This window comes from Polyodon spathula, chromosome 3 (assembly GCF_017654505.1).
Source record: "Polyodon spathula isolate WHYD16114869_AA chromosome 3, ASM1765450v1, whole genome shotgun sequence".
In the NCBI taxonomy this organism is placed as follows: Eukaryota; Metazoa; Chordata; class Actinopteri; order Acipenseriformes; family Polyodontidae; genus Polyodon; species Polyodon spathula.
The window spans coordinates 94,816,603-94,834,484 of NC_054536.1; the positions used below are offsets into that span (position 1 = coordinate 94,816,603).

General features: G+C 38.7%; 1 protein-coding gene across 1 annotated transcript in view; it reads left to right on the forward strand.

Moving 5' to 3' along the window:
• khdrbs3 (KH domain containing, RNA binding, signal transduction associated 3) overlaps positions 1-17,882 on the forward strand; it is a 163,480-nt gene that overhangs the window by 78,393 nt on the left and 67,205 nt on the right. Inside the window, exon 2 of the mRNA XM_041246493.1 lies at positions 6,882-7,000. Within this exon, the coding sequence (XP_041102427.1) occupies positions 6,882-7,000 (119 nt within the window). The remainder of the gene's footprint in view (positions 1-6,881; positions 7,001-17,882) is intronic.

The window sequence follows — 17,882 nt, forward strand, 5'->3', positions numbered from 1 at the left end:
GCTTCTACCATAGAGATATAGCAAGTGTTTGTAATAACCACAGAATCTATAGGTTATTAATGCTAGCTGAAAATAATAATGCATTATCAGATTGTGTGTGTGTGTGTGTGTGTGTGTATGTGTGGGCAGGTATTACTATCAATGTGCAGACAACATACAAAGACAGTACCTCCTGAAAAAACAACGTTGTGGTGACGTGCTCACTTTGTAAAACACTTTTTAGAAATAAATATGCCTTAAAAAAATAAAAATAAAATGTGCTAAAATATTTAGTCTGTTGACTTTCACCCTGTGTGGCGTTTTGTTTGAGTGGAGTTAAAAATAGTAAATAAAACTATAGTGAGGGTCGATAAGAAGTCCCCACAAATATAGAAATGCAAACGTGTGTGTATGTGTGTGCATCAAAGCAACATACAAATTAGATTACATTAATGACATTCTTGAAATGTGCTAACTCAATAAAACCCTAAGACAGAGGAATAGTCATTCTTTTGAGTGCGGCAACTGTCGAAATTGCACAAAAAACTATTGAAAAGCAACGATGAAACTAAATTTACAATAAAAATATGGGTAGGAAAATAAAAGAGGCTTCAATTTGTTTCGATACTGACGGGTTATTTCACTTTGCAGTATTTCTTTTTTTGTGGAGACCGACGAATGTTAATCTTGGCTTTTTAATAACGTCAGGAATTTGTCTCAGGTGGGTGGTTTCAGGTTACATTGAGACCAGCTCACCTATGCATCTGGTAAACTTATTAATAGGGCATTTGTTGATGACTTTTTGAAGGTCTATTGAAAGCTACCAATTGATTACCATTGATATTGGTAACATTGGTACCATTATTGATACCAACCCTCCTGAATTACAACATACCCCATCTTACTGTCGTCTGACTATTCTGTTTACTACACAATGTTTAGAAGCATGTAGTAGCCCGGGGGTAATTGGGTTTATACTCGTGGCTGTACCTCATCTCAGAGAATAAGCTGTGGAATCAAGACCTGTGATACACACAGCTGTCTCTTTGAGTTTAGTAGAATCTACTAACTCTTGGCACAGCTTGCTCCAATGTGCCACAATAAGACTTTAATCTAAGCTAAGTCTATCGCGACATAACCATGCAAACAAGGAGGCAACTACACATTAGCTTTCTATTCCAATTGGAACCACTATGCCACTACTGGTATCAGTAATTGCTAGCTCACCTGCTTGTTTAAACTGTTGATTGATGTATCCAAGGTTAGCTCTTCTCTACTAGCAGCTACTATGTTCTCATAACTAGGGCTTTTGTGGAAGCTGAGGCAATAATCATAAGTAAGAAAACATAGTTGTTTCTCCTGGCGTTTGTGTGCCAGCTAAGTCATATGTAACTTGGGCCTCTACAGTATGTAATACCTTAGGTCAATTGTGCACGAGAGTGGCTAATAATGTACTTTTTCAAATGTTTCATTTAATGTGAGACAGGCTCCTTACAGAGCCTTTTCTGACAACATTTCACTTTACAGAGTATATATTCAATCCTGGTGGATAATGTTACATTTCCTGGACACGTAGGTTGTCCTGGTCACTGTGGAAGCTGCTAATCAATCTGTAATACAGTGCATGAGCTTACCGGATGGTTCAGATAACCAGATGTCATGGAGCTTTACCATGGTAACTGGGTTTTGACTTTGTCTGTTACCTCCTCCTGGGAGATAAATGTGTACCTTTTACCTTTTTCTTTTTTTAAGCATGCCTTTTAGTTAATTCTCAGGATGATAATGATTATATATATATAATTTAAATTAATTTTAACCTGAATAAATACTCCTTAAGACTACAAGTAGGGTGGCCAAACATATTTTTAGATTTAAACAGAAAAAAAATCTAAATGGATTTTATTAAACAGTTTTAACCTAACAAAGATCTCTGAAACAAAAACTGTAAAAAACAAAATTTTCTTTTAAACCAAAAAGCCTTTAATGTACAAAAATCTACACATTACTGAACCAGAAGTCCATCTTCGATCTACTCTGCACACTGAACTAATTTTGAGTTTCAATAGTTAAAAAATACAAATAAAGAGATTATAATAAAATAACATCACCATTCAAATAAATGTGAACTTTTGTGAAATTCAGGGGGCGTGAACCAGGACTTTGCTGTTTCCTAATTTCACCTGTCTATCATTATTGACTTCCTATTTAAACCCAGTCACAGCTCAACTCTTTCTCTTGCGCTTTGCTTTTTTTGCATATGCTGCAACCCGTTCTCCCTCCCTGCTGGATCTCCTCAAAATATCACATTCATTTCTGTATCTCATTTTTTCACCAATGGATGCTCAGTACCGTCTACTTCTAATGCAGAGCTCTACCCAGCATCAGACCTGCTGCCCTGGCACCACGGGGATGAAAACGGCCCGGCAGCAGACTCAGCTTCAGGAGCAGCTATTTTCTAAGTATTGGCCACTCGCCAAACTCTTAAACACTGCAAGACAACAATATAAACATCCCAGTTGGAAGTGAGCATATGGCGTTGTTCATTAATAATTGTACCTTTATATCTGCTAAATCCATGTTGCCTCCTTCTCACAAGCCCGTTTCCGCAAACTCGCTAGCCCAGAGTCCCAGGACAGGCTGCAGCAGCCCCTCTTCTTCAATCACGGTGGTCGCCTCCTCTCAGGACAGCAGCCCAGCAACCAGGAGGCACACCCAAACTCAGCCTTCAGCTTTATAGCAACATTTTCGAGGACATTCACCCCATCGCCATCTCAATTGCCTCAATTAATACATGGCTCAACGATATGGACAAATGGGTTGCTTCGCCATTACTTCAAACCCAGTATTAGCCACTCTGTTCAGGTTCAGCACTTTCGGTCCCCACAGATGATGTTCTGACCTACAACTGGGCATCAGCCACCCTCAGTGGTCCACAGCAAGCGCCTGTAGTCAGAAAGCCAGTCAAGTCCAGCTGCCAGTCAAGTTTCTACTTTTGATATTTGTGCAACATTAAGGGCTAGATTCTCAAAGCTATTTTCCAAGCTCATTTCATTTTATTTTTCTGAAAGGGAACATTTTCAAGTACAGTTCCAATTTAGACTGCTTGCAAGTACTAAGAAATGGCTGAGTTGTTGTTTCTGTCAAGTTTAATTTTTGGAAACAGGCTTCACACTGCTATTTTACTAGACTATCCCATCCTGTATACTTCCAGTTTTCATTGCTACTGAGCTAAAGATATCTTCATAATTACGATTTTACCCCGGCAAAGCCAAATTTTTCACTCACACCCCACCCTTGCTCGCTCAGCAGCACCAGCAACATCTTGTGCGCAATAAATACTAATTTAGATAGTGTAGACAATACCTCCAGCACCATTGCAGTTCCTCCTTCAGCCTCTCATGTGCCAATCTCCCCTCTCCGTCTTTCATTACATCTTCTGTTTCAGAGGCTCAATTGCTTCCCCAGCCAGGCAGCTCTGGCCCTGTCCCCATCTATCAACATTCCAGTGTACCACGTGGATAGGGCATCCCAATCAACAGCCGGCACCCGACGTTCCACCCTCTCCCCATTGATGCAAAGGAAACTAATAGAAGAAAGCCAAGTTACACACACAAGACCCACACAGGCTCTGCATCGCCCCACAGTCACAGACACACATATGCATTATTCCCAAGGTAAAACATTCGCACTAGGATCATGGCAGCCATTTCCACAGTCAAGGCTAATGCTAATCCCCATCTAATATGTCCGCTCATGCACTCAAATACTGCAACATTAATAGTGAGTGAGAGGCATGATATGAGGCTGGAATCTAACACTTTGGATGGTCAGCATCTCATCTCTCTAGACATCAGAATGTGGTAGACCTTACTGCAACACTGGAACAATCAACAAATGAAGTTCCAGCAGCTCATCTTCAATTGTTTGGATATCAGTTTCCCACAATTTCATTATTCAAGCTCGCCATCTTCCAAGCATCTACAATAATGCAGCCGTCCTAGTAGTACGTCTGACTCAGAGGAATCACCAAGAACCACCCCTGCATCTCCATCCAGACTTCCTATAATTGCTCCAAAAGCATCATTACCAGACACTGGTTCTCTTCTTGCCTCACCACTCTTGTCATCATGGCAGGTCTTTCTCTCCAATTCCACACCACACACTCCTTTAAAACATAAGAAGAATATAAGAAAGTTTACAAACAAGAGGAGGCCATTCGGCCCATCTTGCTCGTTTGGTTGTTAGTAGCTTATTGATCTCAGAATCTCATCAAGCAGCTTCTTGAAGGATCACAGGGTGTCAGATTCAGCAAAATTATTGGGGAGTTGGTTCAAGAGTATTGGGGAGTTGGTTCCAGACTTTAGGATTGGCGCAGCCTTTTCAGCAGCCAGACCCCGCATCAGCCATCTCCTGATCAATAACATGGGGCATGGGTCCTCTTCAGCAGTCAACTCCTACATCCTATCACTGCCATCCAATATCACTGTAGCACAGCAGTCTATAGCTAGCATACCCAGAGTGGGGGCACCCTCTCTGCCAGGACCACCAGAGGTTTTCCTCCTAACAGAGTTTTTTTTTCCCTCTCCGCAGAGCGGATGACCATCACATACCTAGTTCCCTTAACCGTTTAATTGTTTACTTATTTTGTTTGTCAACGTTTGTCTCTTGTTGCTTTTATGTTATATATTGGCACGCAGTCTTTGTCTTCACAGGTGTGGGTTCAGTGGGGAGCCGGTGGTCCATCTTGGGGGGATACTGATTCTCACTTCCCCGACCTGGAGTTCCCATAACTCCATAGGTTCTTCATGCAGTCAGAAGGGACCACCGGCCATACTATTCTTTCACAGCTTATGTGCTTTATCTTGTCTCATGAAGAAGGCTCTGTCTTACTTCCTCCTGTATCCTCCTGGGATGTGGCCCTCGTACTCTTAGTGCTCGAGAGTCGAACTTGGTCGCTAACTGGGACCCAGGACTCTGTTTTCAGGGGCACGGAGACCGATAGGGCCAGTCTCGACTCCATAGGGAAAGCTCTCTCAATTGGAGTCCGGCCTGTCCTTTTCTCTCTCTCCCCTACTTTAGAGGCCGAGCCTTGAATCCCAAGTTGGAAAACATTCCCTTCCTCTGGTGGCCCTGGTTCCCGCCCCATGAAATGACTTGTGCTGCATTTTTTTTGGTTTAAGTGGCAATAGCTGACTTGGTTGTACATTAAGTTCCTCTAAAAACATGACAAAATGCTGCAGTTAAGTTACAAAATTGACTTATATAAAAGAAATAAACACTTTGTTGTGTTATAACTGTAATCTAGGTCAGTGGTGCGTAAACTGGGGGAATGCGAAGAGTAGCTAAGGGGGGGGGGTGTGACTATAACTAAAGGATAGAACATTTTAAATAAATACATAAATGGCAGCTAATTAGGCCAAGTTCTTACCTTTTAAATGAGTCATTGATGATCACTTTAGGACTTGTAGAACCGGAGGAATTATGTTTGAAGTGGCAAGTGTTTTCACAGCCATGTCTTCTGGGATTTAATGTAAATCACATATTTCTTCCTAGATTTTACAAAAAAATTAGATTTAGCTAAATACACAAATGTTAAATTGACGGTATGTCTATCTCTCTTTATTTCACCGTCATTTTAAAGTGACGGGGAGCGCCATGCACTGGTTTTGTATTTCTATAAAATGATGCTTCTTTGTTTTAATAATGTTGACCAATAATAATAATCACATTAGCTCTTTAACAAGTATTCCATAAACTCTATAACGCTTTCCTTTTTTTTTAGTGTCTGGTGTTCCCATGCACATTTGTGTCTTCTTTTTCATGACTAGCTACGTCGTTTGACTTTATTTTATGAAAATCCAAGATTTAATTGCCGAACGATGATGTTTTTCAGATGTATCTGTCAGGTAAATGTTGAATTGCTGATTTTAAACAAATAAACAACAAAAAAGATTTAAGTTACATGTATTTTTTCACAGATTTATTTGTTAGAAATGTTAGCTAAATGTTGATTTGCCAAGTGTAAACAAAATATTTAAATTCACTGCTTTATTTGTTAGAAACCCAGGTTTAACATGTCAGCTAAATATTGACTCTGTAATTGAAAAAACAAAAATAAAAGATTTCTAGACTGATTTCAAATGTTGAATTTGTGATATGCGTTTGTATTTAGCTTAATCTGAAGGTTTTGTTGTTAAGGAGAAAAAAATATGCGATTTACACAAGATCAGAACCCCCCCCCCCACCTGTTAATATAGGGTACGACAAAATGTATGCTAAAAAAAGGGGGGCGGCATTTAACTGATTTTTTTACTGGTCTAGGTGAACAATGTAATCAAAAACATGGCATTTTGTGAGAGTGATATTATATTTTGAGAACTTATTATGCTATTAATATAATTGGTTTCGCTGTCTTTTATGATTTGTAGTGACTTTAGAGTTTTGTTAAACATATAACCGCACAAACGAATATTTTAGGATGGACGTGTAGCAATAAAATATATACATGCATTGCGATTGATGGTTACTGGGGTAATCTTACATCGATTGCAAGACTGCTGAATTGACGATATACGCCCACGGTCCTTCTCATGGGCGATGAACCCGATCACACACTGTTTACCCACCCGAAAACAAGTCGAATTTCCAGGGAAGTCCTGAGGCAAATGGCAGCAATGTAAAACAAAACTAAGTACAAATACAAGGATTCCCAACCCCAAACCTAGTGTAACCATAACTATGATTATCGATTCCCAGCGTACATAAGACACATGCTGCCTCAGATGTACCACAATTAGTTATTAATGTACTTCTACAATACAACATTTATTTCAAATTTATATGTAAAAAATTTAAATGTCATGACGTTTGCAATAAATTACCATTTTTTATTCCCGTTTCAGAAATTGAAAAATTGCAGAAAGATGAAGAGAAAGAAGATGAGAAGTTCATTGACGTAGTTATCAACAAGAACATGAAGCTAGGACAGAAAATATTGATACCAGTGAAGCAGTTCCCCAAAGTAAGTGCATCTTTTCTGCTTGTTGCTATTAACTCCACCTTTCTGCTAGCCCTATTGCTCAAATAACACTTCTATCGGGAAAAACAACTGAACTCTGACAATGGAGTTTGGAAGGAAAGTCTGAAACTCGTTTGCTTGCACTTAAAAGAAAAGACAATGCTGGGTGATTACTGTAAAGATACTTGGCCACTTCACTGCTGTTGTAGAGAAGAAAAAAACATTCACCACAAGCAACACACTTTGCAGGTAGAGCCACCAAGAGACATGCAATGAGATTGATCTACTACCATCTGTGATATAAAACATGGGTTTTTGTTGTCACTGCTAGGACAGCTAGTGTTATAGAAAGCTTTCTTGCTGCTGATTGTTTATAGACTGCCTGCTCCAATATGGCAGAAACACAGAGATGAAAAAGCAAGCTGTGTTGTCACAGAAGTCACCGCTGAACGTGAGTGTTGAAGACAGCTTGTGTTACAGCATAGCTCAGAGAAAGCTTTCCAGCTGCTGCCAGTTAACAGGCTGCAGATTGTAAATGTGGCAAAGATGTCCCTCTGGGAGGGTAGTTGGGAGGCAAGTGCAAAGTGGAGTGGTACTGCGAGTGACACTGTGCACTCTTCACCTCAAGCTGGAGAAAATTACATTACTGCTGCCTTAGTGAGTTTGAGACCAAGCAGAACATCAGAGAAAGTTTCCTAATTATTTTGCAATTTAATATGAGTTTGTGTACACGGGTTTAGCGAGGGGGTGGCTTGAACAAATAACTTTTGTGACCTTCTCAGAGAGACTGTTTCTAAAAAGTCCTTGTTTCATCCATAGAGAATAACGATTGATGTATTCCAGTAGTTGTTATATGTTAGTGCAATGATTGCACAGTGGGAATGCCCATCCCATTTGCTTACATTATAATTTTAACCCATTAAGTACCAAATAATTTTTTCTTTGAAAAAATCAGAACACAAGGTGGATTATATAATTTAAAACATATTTACACTATGTTTGTGATTAACAAAATGAGAGTAAGTTATAATAACAATATAGTTAAAGAGAAATACACAGTGGTTAGAGACACAATGCAAAGTGATAGTTACCTTCATTAATATACTGTATGAGCTGTCCTCAAGGACCAGTTTGAGTTGCTTCACCTCAAAATAGCTTCTTGATACAAACTGAATGATACACTTTAAAATACAGCTATAGCACATGTAGCTACACTCACAGAATTGTGTGCATGTTGAGAGCATATTAGCAAAAGGAAAGAGGCTGGAAATAATACCATGGGTGTTTAATACAGGATTACTAATATAAATAATACCATGGGTGTTTAATACAGGATTACTAATATAAATAATACCATGAGTGTTTAATACAGGATTACTAATATAAATAATACCATGGGTGTTTAATACAGGATTACTAATATAAATAATACCATGGGTGTTTAATACAGGATTACTAATATAAATAATACCATGAGTGTTTAATACAGGATTACTAATATAAATAATACCATGGGTGTTTAATACAGGATTACTAATATAAATAATACCATGAGTGTTTAATACAGGATTACTAATATAAATAATACCATGGGTGTTTAATACAGGATTACTAATATAAATAATACCATGGGTGTTTAATACAGGATTACTAATATAAATAATACCATGGGTGTTTAATACAGGATTACTAATATAAATAATACCATGGGTGTTTAATACAGGATTACTAATATAAATAATACCATGAGTGTTTCGCACAATGATCACTATGCATTGAAGTACTGAAACAGTGTGTGAATGTTTAACTATCTGTAACACATCAGTAGGCAACTGTTCCTTTTCTCCTGATATAGTTATACAAACCTCCATTACGTCTTGTGGTTATCGTTGCTTTAGCTTCAATACTCTGGTTCACCTGTAAAAAGACTATTCATGTTCAAGATCTCAATTGAGGCATAAAACTGTGATTTCTCCTTTTATTCTCTCATCACAAAACTACTATTTCTGGGCACAAGTTTCTAAAAGTTACCACAAAAAAAACAAACAAAATGGGAACCCCCTCCCCCCAACCCTTTGTTTGTTTTTTAAATACTTCCAATGAGTGTAAAACAAATTTAAACAACTGTTACAATCCTCCCTGCCCCACAGTATCTTGTAATTTGCCAGTTTGTCATTTCTGTGAGTTCATTTTTGAAATCCCAATTTGTTTTCCTAATTATGTCATTGTCTACTGCAACTCTTCTGAGTTTTATTGCAAGCTAGCGGTATAGAGACAATGGCTTTATCAAACACACAAACAACTAATAAACAAATGAGCACACTGCCTGTGCCCTTCTTTGTTGCGTAGCAATAATTCCATGTATATCAGCTCTCTGCCAGAATTAGTTAAATATGTCTTAAAGCACAAACAACAAATTAGGGTGTGTGTAGGAATACCAACGTCAGTAAAAGCAAACAAAAAAAACCTGTCAACAGTAATGAACTGGTCGGTTCAACTCGCCCTAATTAGTGTATTTGATAGGGAAGCTGTGCTGTCAGTGCTGCATAGTAGAGAAGCACAAGCAATATGAGGTGGGTCAGAATGTATAATAAAGTGAAATCTGAATCAACCGCACTAGACTGGCCTTTTAGACTAGCATACAGGCCGACCATAACAATCTCCATGTAAATTTGGCACCTCAGTAAAGGCCTGACACCTTCATTGTGAGCCTGCCTGTGTCCGCTGACTGCTGTTTGCTTGCAGCCCCTGGAGAAATGCAATTATCTCTGTATACCACAGAGCAGTGGCAGTGGTTACACTCTGCCTCTGAAGCTGTCCTGCATGCTGCTGTTTGCTTGCTTCCGGCTCGGCCCTTTGCCTTCCATGCCTCCACCCTTTGCCCAGCTTTGATGTTTAATATGCCCAACGTGCTTATAATTGAGACACAGACCAGGATTTTTACACTCCTTAGATGTATGTCCTGTTTTGCCACAACTATAACAATTTCCCTTAATTTGACCTTCGTTAACAGCGAATGGAGATACTTTCTTTTTACCTTCTGTGGAAGGAAGAGTGTCAGGTAATGATTCTTTGCAGGCTGGCATGCATTCATGAATATTCCAGTCCACATTTGCCGTAAGCGGGACCCTTAGTAAGTCATAACTCAGAAATGAATGTTTACAAGCAGGATAAACCTTTGGTATTTATTGATAACCCCAGCTCCAGAATGTAACATCGTTCCCTGTTAATTCAACATGTTGTGCAACACCCCGATTACAGTTGTATGCTAGCACAAAAGCTCTCAAGAACTCAGTAGGGTGCTGTCCTTCTTTAGGCATGCATTCTAGCATTTTACCTGTGTCTACTGTGACACTGTATCCTACAGCTTGGCACATTAATGTTAAACATGTGTGTCACAAAGACGGTGAGTGGGAGACGTCAGAACCAGAAAGGAATGAACACAAAGACAGGATGGATTAATTGAAATGATGGGGACGCCTGCTGGCGCCGGTATATTGAAAAATAAAACAGGTTTAAACAAACAGAAAACAGGACACGAAACTCTACGCCAAAACAAAAAGACAAACAAAACAGACTATACAGACAAACATGTTGCATGGACAGTCACACTAACAAACACAGTGAGCAGATAAATAAACAAGTATCGTGCTGGTCCCACCAGCAAGCAATAGCAATTGATATTTTAACTCTCCTACTCTCTCTCCCATTCTCCACTCACCGAACACCCAACCCCGAGTGAGTAAAACGTGCATCTATATATACTGTTGTGCTGGGATTCAATTACTAATTAATTATTCACTTGAATCCCAGCACGTGAATTAATTATGTGCAACCTCGTGCTCACATTTTAACTACTTTAAATGTACGTGAAGTGATGTACAATCCCGTGCCTAAACACAAATATACATTTTAAACACTCGTGTTACACAGACCCATTTATATCCCGTGTACCAATGACTGTACACCAACATTTAACAAACCACATGCAACATAACAGATAATATACACAGGGGTGGGCACTTTGTCACAGTGTGTCATGATCTGGCCAGACAACTGGATCATTAGGATCTGTTGGGACTGTAACATCATGTGGCAGTGCAGACTATAACAATTTATAGCAATCTTTATCAGTCAGGTTGCTTGATCACTGTAAAGTGCAAACTTTATCAACTAGTGATGTGGGGTCCCCCACACCATCCCATTTTGGCAGTTGTTGCTTCAATATAGCCAATTCGGACAAAGATAAGTCACATGCTATGGGTTGATCAGTATAGTTATATGTAGTTATACCATTTTGGTCTACAGTGCTTGTTGTTCTTCCCATTTGTGTGACTATAGGAGCGCTTGGTTTCTTTAGTATTTTTTTTGAAGTATCCCCTTTACGGTTTGCGGGAAACAGCCATGGGTTACACCTAATGTGTACCCTTTCCTCTATATTTCTAAGAGAACTTCCCATTTCTCCCTTATATACATCCCAATCATGGTCATCTAGTTGCTCCACTTCCTCTTCTGCCTCCTCCCCATGTGAATAAGCCACTGTAGCAGCATGTACTGCTGGCTGCTGTAACAGTGCTGTGCACAGTCCCTGTGGAGCTCCTCTGTGTCACTCTCTGTATCCAGTTCTTCTGACTCACTCTCCTCACCCTGCTGCTCTGAACTGTGCTGTGCTGCAACTCTCCTTTTCATGACGACATTCTTTTGTTTTTGTTCTTTTACTTTTTCCCTTTCTCTTCTCAATTTCTGCATAATGATCCTAACCTTATTTTCTCCTGAGTCATTCCACAATTCTTTATATCCTATCTGTGCTTTATCCAGTTATTTATTGGTTTTATTACATTTCAATTGCTCCCTTAGCTCATCACTTGCGTTCCTAAATTTCAATTGTGTGCTGGAGTGAACCTTTCGTTCTGCAGTACTTGCTTCCAGTTCTCTGTCCAAACATTTTCATTTAGGTAATTTTTTTATTTTATCCTGTACATTTTGAATCAATTGTCTCTTTGCCATCACAAACATTTGCCTGTTTAACTTTTTTTTTTCATGCTTTGATTGTTCACCTTGCAAGCATTTGTAATATATTCATACACATTCTCTTCCATAAGTATATTTCATAAGGACCCTCCTTGCAGTGCTTTGTTGCCTATTCGGCAGCCCATATTCTCCAATGATTATTTTCTCCCATTTTTTAACTATGCCCAGGTGAGCAATCTGGTCTAATAACGGTATACGTTTACCCTATTTTCAATAAGCAAATGGTTATAGTGTTTTATAAGTTTTGCTCAAGGATTACCTAAAATTAATTATTTCTCAATCCCTGTCTAAGTCTCATGCTATACACATCATCAACATGTGCAATAGACAATTTTGTGTGTGTGTGTGTGTGTGTGTGTGTGTATATATATATATATATATATATATATACACACACAGCCCACTGACTGTTTCGTTGTTCAAACCAACCGGTGGGGCAGTGGAAGAGTGATGATGTGGGGAGGAATCTCCTTTAACACAAGAACGCCTTTGTTGTAGATTGAGAGCAACCTTACTGCTCAGCAATACTTTGATGAAGTCCTTGAGGTAACAGTTTTTCCATTCCTGCAAGCCAATCCGGAAGTGTCAATTTTCCAGCAGGATAATGCAAGACCACACAGTGCTATAATTACGATTGCAGAACTTCCAAGGAAATAATGTCAAGGTCTTGCCGTGGCCAGTTTTTTCTCCTGACCTGAGTCCAATAGAACATCTGTGGGACCAAATCTCCAGTGCCATCCACAGGCAACAACTACAACCAGCAAACCTTCACCGGCTGACTGCAGCTGCACAGGAAGAGTGGCGGAACATCCCACAGCAGTCTATCCAGAGGCTGATCAGGTCTATGTATCAGCGCTGCCAGGATTGTGTTAATGCTCAGCGAGCTCATACTGATACTAACTTTGTAATATTTTCATTTTGACAGTGTGTCGGTTCGGGTATTTGTGGTATATACCTGCATTTTTTTAAAAATCTCCAATTTTTCTGAGAAAGTTCTTTTGAAAATTGATTTTTAATGAAATCGACAACAATGCCTGTGCCGTCTGATGACGTTTTTATTTGTAAAATTTTAAAAAAATAAATATTACTTTGTCATTCTCAGTATTTTTCTCAATAATAGCACCAGACAGAATGAGAGAGGAAAAAAAAAATTCTCAGCTGTGTCACCTTGTTCAGTCTGAAATTGACACTGATGACACAAATAAAATATTTATTTTATTTATTACATATTTTGCTAGAAATTCCTATCTACAGTAATTAATGTGCTCACGTATACATGCAGGCTTCACTAAAGTCCCAATTTAAAGACGTTTCACTGTAGCCCTCGGGATGAAATTGTTAGCTAGGTGGTTATTTTTTTTTAATTTGGCAGTGGGAGTAAACCACTTCAGCAAGTACAGTATAATCTACCAGAACCGACGGACGCTGTATCTACTATAGATACTAATGAGAGCAAAACAAATACAAAAGAAAAACAAGGGAAATCTTTTCAAGAAAGCTGGGAGACTTTGTATAAATGGATTTTATATTTTTAAATGCTGCAATAAGAGTTCAGCTTGTGAAGCATCCACACTATATAGTGACAGAACAGGTGATTTATTTGCAGGATCTTATTTTCCCCCACTGATGCTTGAGCCTCAGAGCACTCACAGAATCATCGCCTGTGCACCTATTACCAGTGATTAAAGCCTGGTTTTCAAACAAACTGATTATCACTCAGCAGTACTGTATTGGTATAAGAAAAGTGTGTTTTTAAAGTAATTTCAGCTTTCAGTCACTTAAAATATGCTGATGATAATGTAAACAACACCAAGCTACAGACAGTGAGTCCCAATCTTTAAACATGTTACTGTTTATAGATAAGAACTTAACTTTATTATGAATATTGTATTATTATGTTTTAAGTAACATACTATGACAGTGTTCATTATGGTAATTGTTTGTTTATTTAGTTTCAAAATTTTTTGTAAAACGTGACTGTGGAAGGGTGGTGTGTAATTCATTGACACATGGGAGACCGCACAGGTGCCCAGTTTTATCAATTCAATTCCTTTTGTTTCTCCATTCAATAATTTATTTTAGCCTGCAGAGGGCGCTGTTGTCTGTGGCCTGACTACCAGCATGATAGACAGGACCACGGGAATACCAGTGCTGGTAAAATAAAACAGTTCTTGGTCCTGGACCAGCGGTTCCGCATGCTCAGCACGTTTAAAATGGCAGCCCTGAGTGAACAGCAGAGTGTTATTTTATAGGGCTAACAATCCACCCCAAGACCTGCCTCTCAGCCACTCAGAGAGAGGAAAAGCCCATACACCCCCTTTCCCACCTCTCCGTGTCACTTCCATGACCGTCAGGGTATTGGATGACTGCTGCCCTCCTCCTGCAGCACTATGAACACGCCAGCAGAGTCAGCACAGATCTCCCCCCCTGCTATAGTGATGTATTGTTTGACCTCATTAGTACAAGAGGCCCCCTTTTTTGTAAAATGAATTTACACTTAACTTCTAAAGATGCAGCACATTAAATTCAAACGATAAACTTTACATCCCGCACAGAAGGAGAACACAAACGTAAAACTTCATTAAGTGGGGTTGGCATTGCATGGGAGATGAAGGGAGGTTTCACAGTTTCGATTGATTGACTGCTGTCTAAGCATTATTTGTGAATGCTTATTCACTATTGCTACACCCTGTTAGAAAATTGACTTTGTTTAATTTTCTTTTAATTATTCATCATTTAATCATACAATCACAATTAGATTAAATAGACTACTGTACCTCCTGGGTGCTGCCAATAGAGTCACACGACTGCGATACTGCATGGCGATTGGCTCAGTGGATATGTCGGATTTTGCTAAATTAGAAGCCTGGTGTATAGCTAGTTATGGAAGGAAACAGTCATTTGAGTTGTATTTAACATGGTGTATATCGTGTTTTGAGGACATCAGAAAGTAAACACTGAGATGAATGATCCTGCTTTAAGCTCAGTTTTGGTGCGAATGGCGTATATTGTGTTTCAATGTGTGTGTGTGTATATATATATATATACACACACACATTGTTTAATTTAAATGGTGTGGATATCAAACCAACATTGATTGGTAGATGTCCAGTTATTTAACTTTTCTGTTTGAAAAGTCGCTACACACTCTTAAAAAAATAAAAAGGTAAAATAACAATTTTACCTAGTTTGACAACTTATATCTCATAGTGTATAGGAGGTATTCACATTTGATGCAAGAAAGTTTCAGATTTTTGGTACTGGTACAGATGGTAATTCTAAGTGCTTTAGTTTTGCCGCTGCAACATGGTGAAAACAGTAAAACTCTTGGAGCTGTTTTGAGACTCACGGTAGTATCAAACAAGTTTTTCTAAATTGTATGAAGAACTACTGTTCTGCACTCCAGTATTGCTAAATCAGGACCCTGCCAGGATTGCATCATTATCTCAAAATAAGGGGCAGATGCAATCCAACTGAAACTATTGTCACACCCCACAGACACCCTCAAAGAAAGTGGTACTCAAGATGTTTCTTTTAAGTTGAATCTTTGTTTATTTGAATTGCAACAACTCTCTGTAGAACCTTATCTAAGAATAGTAGGTTGAATATTGGCATATAGTTATTGAGGACTTTAGGGTCCAAATTGTCTTTCTTAAGCATAGGCTTTACCACAGTTACCTTAAGTGCTGAGGGAACTATACCACAAGAAAGTGAACCATTTATCATTTTTAAAATGTAGGTATTAATAACACCAAGAACATATTTTAATAGTATCATAGGAATAAGATCAAGAGAGCATGTAGTAGCTCTCATATGGAACTAGCTCTGTCAGTTCTTGTAAGGTAATCAAAGAAAAAGCCCCCAAAGTAGCCTTAATAGGTTTAGTTGGTAAAATTGTGCTGGAGCCCTCCTTAATACAAGGTGGAATTTCATTTCTGATGTCTAGTATTTTATTTTTAAAGAAATGTAAGAAGTCATTACAGCTGAGAGAGGAGCCAATGTCAAGGGTAGGACTATAAGGGAAGAATTAATTAATTTATCTAGGGTAGCAAAACGAAATCTAGGATTATTTGTATTTGTTTCAATTACATTAGAATAATATGATGATTTAGCCAATACCAGAGTCTTCCTATATTTAACCAGGTGGCCCTTCCATGTGATGTAATGAACATGCATTTTAGAGTCTCTCCATCTCCGTTCTATTTTATGACCCTCATATTTCATCTTACAAGTTGTATCATTAAACCATGGGGAGCTTTTCTTAAAAGATAACTCTGAGTTTTGTTTGGCGCTTCAGTTTCTAAGATACCAGTCCAGGTGGTGGTGTAGGTTTTAACCAGCTCATCTACTGATGAGGACTCAGAGAGTGATGATTCACCTCAAAAAGAATGGCAAGATGATTAGAAATAGTAAGATCTAGGGTTATAATTATTACCAGATCTAAAGTATGGCCATGATTATATGCAGGATATAATCTAAGGAATTCAGTATCCTCAAAAATTCCAAGGAGTTAGACTCAGAATCATTGTCAACATGAAGGTTAAAATCACCCAATAACATAACCCTATCATATTTGACTGTCAATATAGATAACAGATCCCCAAATTAACTCAGAAATAGTGGGTTTGACTTAGTGGTTAATAAAGAATTACAATATCAACAGGTAATGGACTGTTTTAATGCCAAAGATGAATAACCTTCAACAATTTCCTGTTTTGACTCTAAGTTCACTAAGGAACACAGTAGCAAGTCAACCTCCCTGCCCAGAAGAGCGAGCTTTCTGGAAAAAAAAAATCACTAATTAACGGAGCCTTATTAGACAGAGACCTGACATTAAATAAACCTAGGCGTAAATTGGTCCAATCAAAAGCTTGTGATTGAGCAGGAGTAATAGGAATTTGATGAAGGTTACTGTAGCGCACACCTCTGTGTTTACTCAGCGGGTAGTGGGAATGGCAGGATACTTTAACCTGAATGTGACATGCCTTTTTAGATTAGTTTAAATACCTTGTGGGGTGGTTTTGATGTTATCAGCTAGCCTGCCTGCCCCTGACCCATTTAGGTGCATTCTGTCTTTCCTATAATATATATTTCTTTCACAAAAGCAATCCCAGTTGTTTAGAAATCCCAGCCCCTCTTGCACACACCAACCATCCAGCCAAGTATGTAAGGCCCCAGTTCTACGGAATACTTCATCTCCACCATCAACAACAGGTAGTACCTGAGAGAATAATTCTGCATCCTAACTTTTTCAGCTGTCTTGTTAAGGATTTGCAATCCTTTCAGAATCTCAGATTTTCTGTTCCTTATGTCATTGGTACCAGCATGTACAATGACCACAGGCTTTTTTTCTGTGATTTAATAATCTGTACATTCTTGATTCAACATCCTTTCCTTTTGCTCCAGGGAGGCAGGTAATAACCCTATTTACGGGATCTTTATAGCTAAACTCACTATCGACACAGCATAGAATTGAATCCCCTACTAACACCACCTCACCCCTGTGTTCATCCAGCACTAGGTCATCATTGCTCAGTGCTTGGAATCTATTAGCTAGATCAGTCTCCTCTCTATGTTGACTGCTTGGTGTCGTGCTCCTCTTTGTACTTTTTCTAACAGTTACCCACTCCCCACTCACTTCATGCCTTTCATCCATATTTACCTCCTCAGGTCCCTCTACACATACAGTTCCACTGTCATGCTGTGGCACTGAAACGTCACACGGAGCAGGCACATTTATAATGTTAAAATCAGAGTCATTTTCAGTCTCATCTTCAGTATCCAAAACTAACCAAGTTTTATTAATGTGAAACAAAAACACATTGGACATCTGAAAAAACGTAATGGTAAGTAT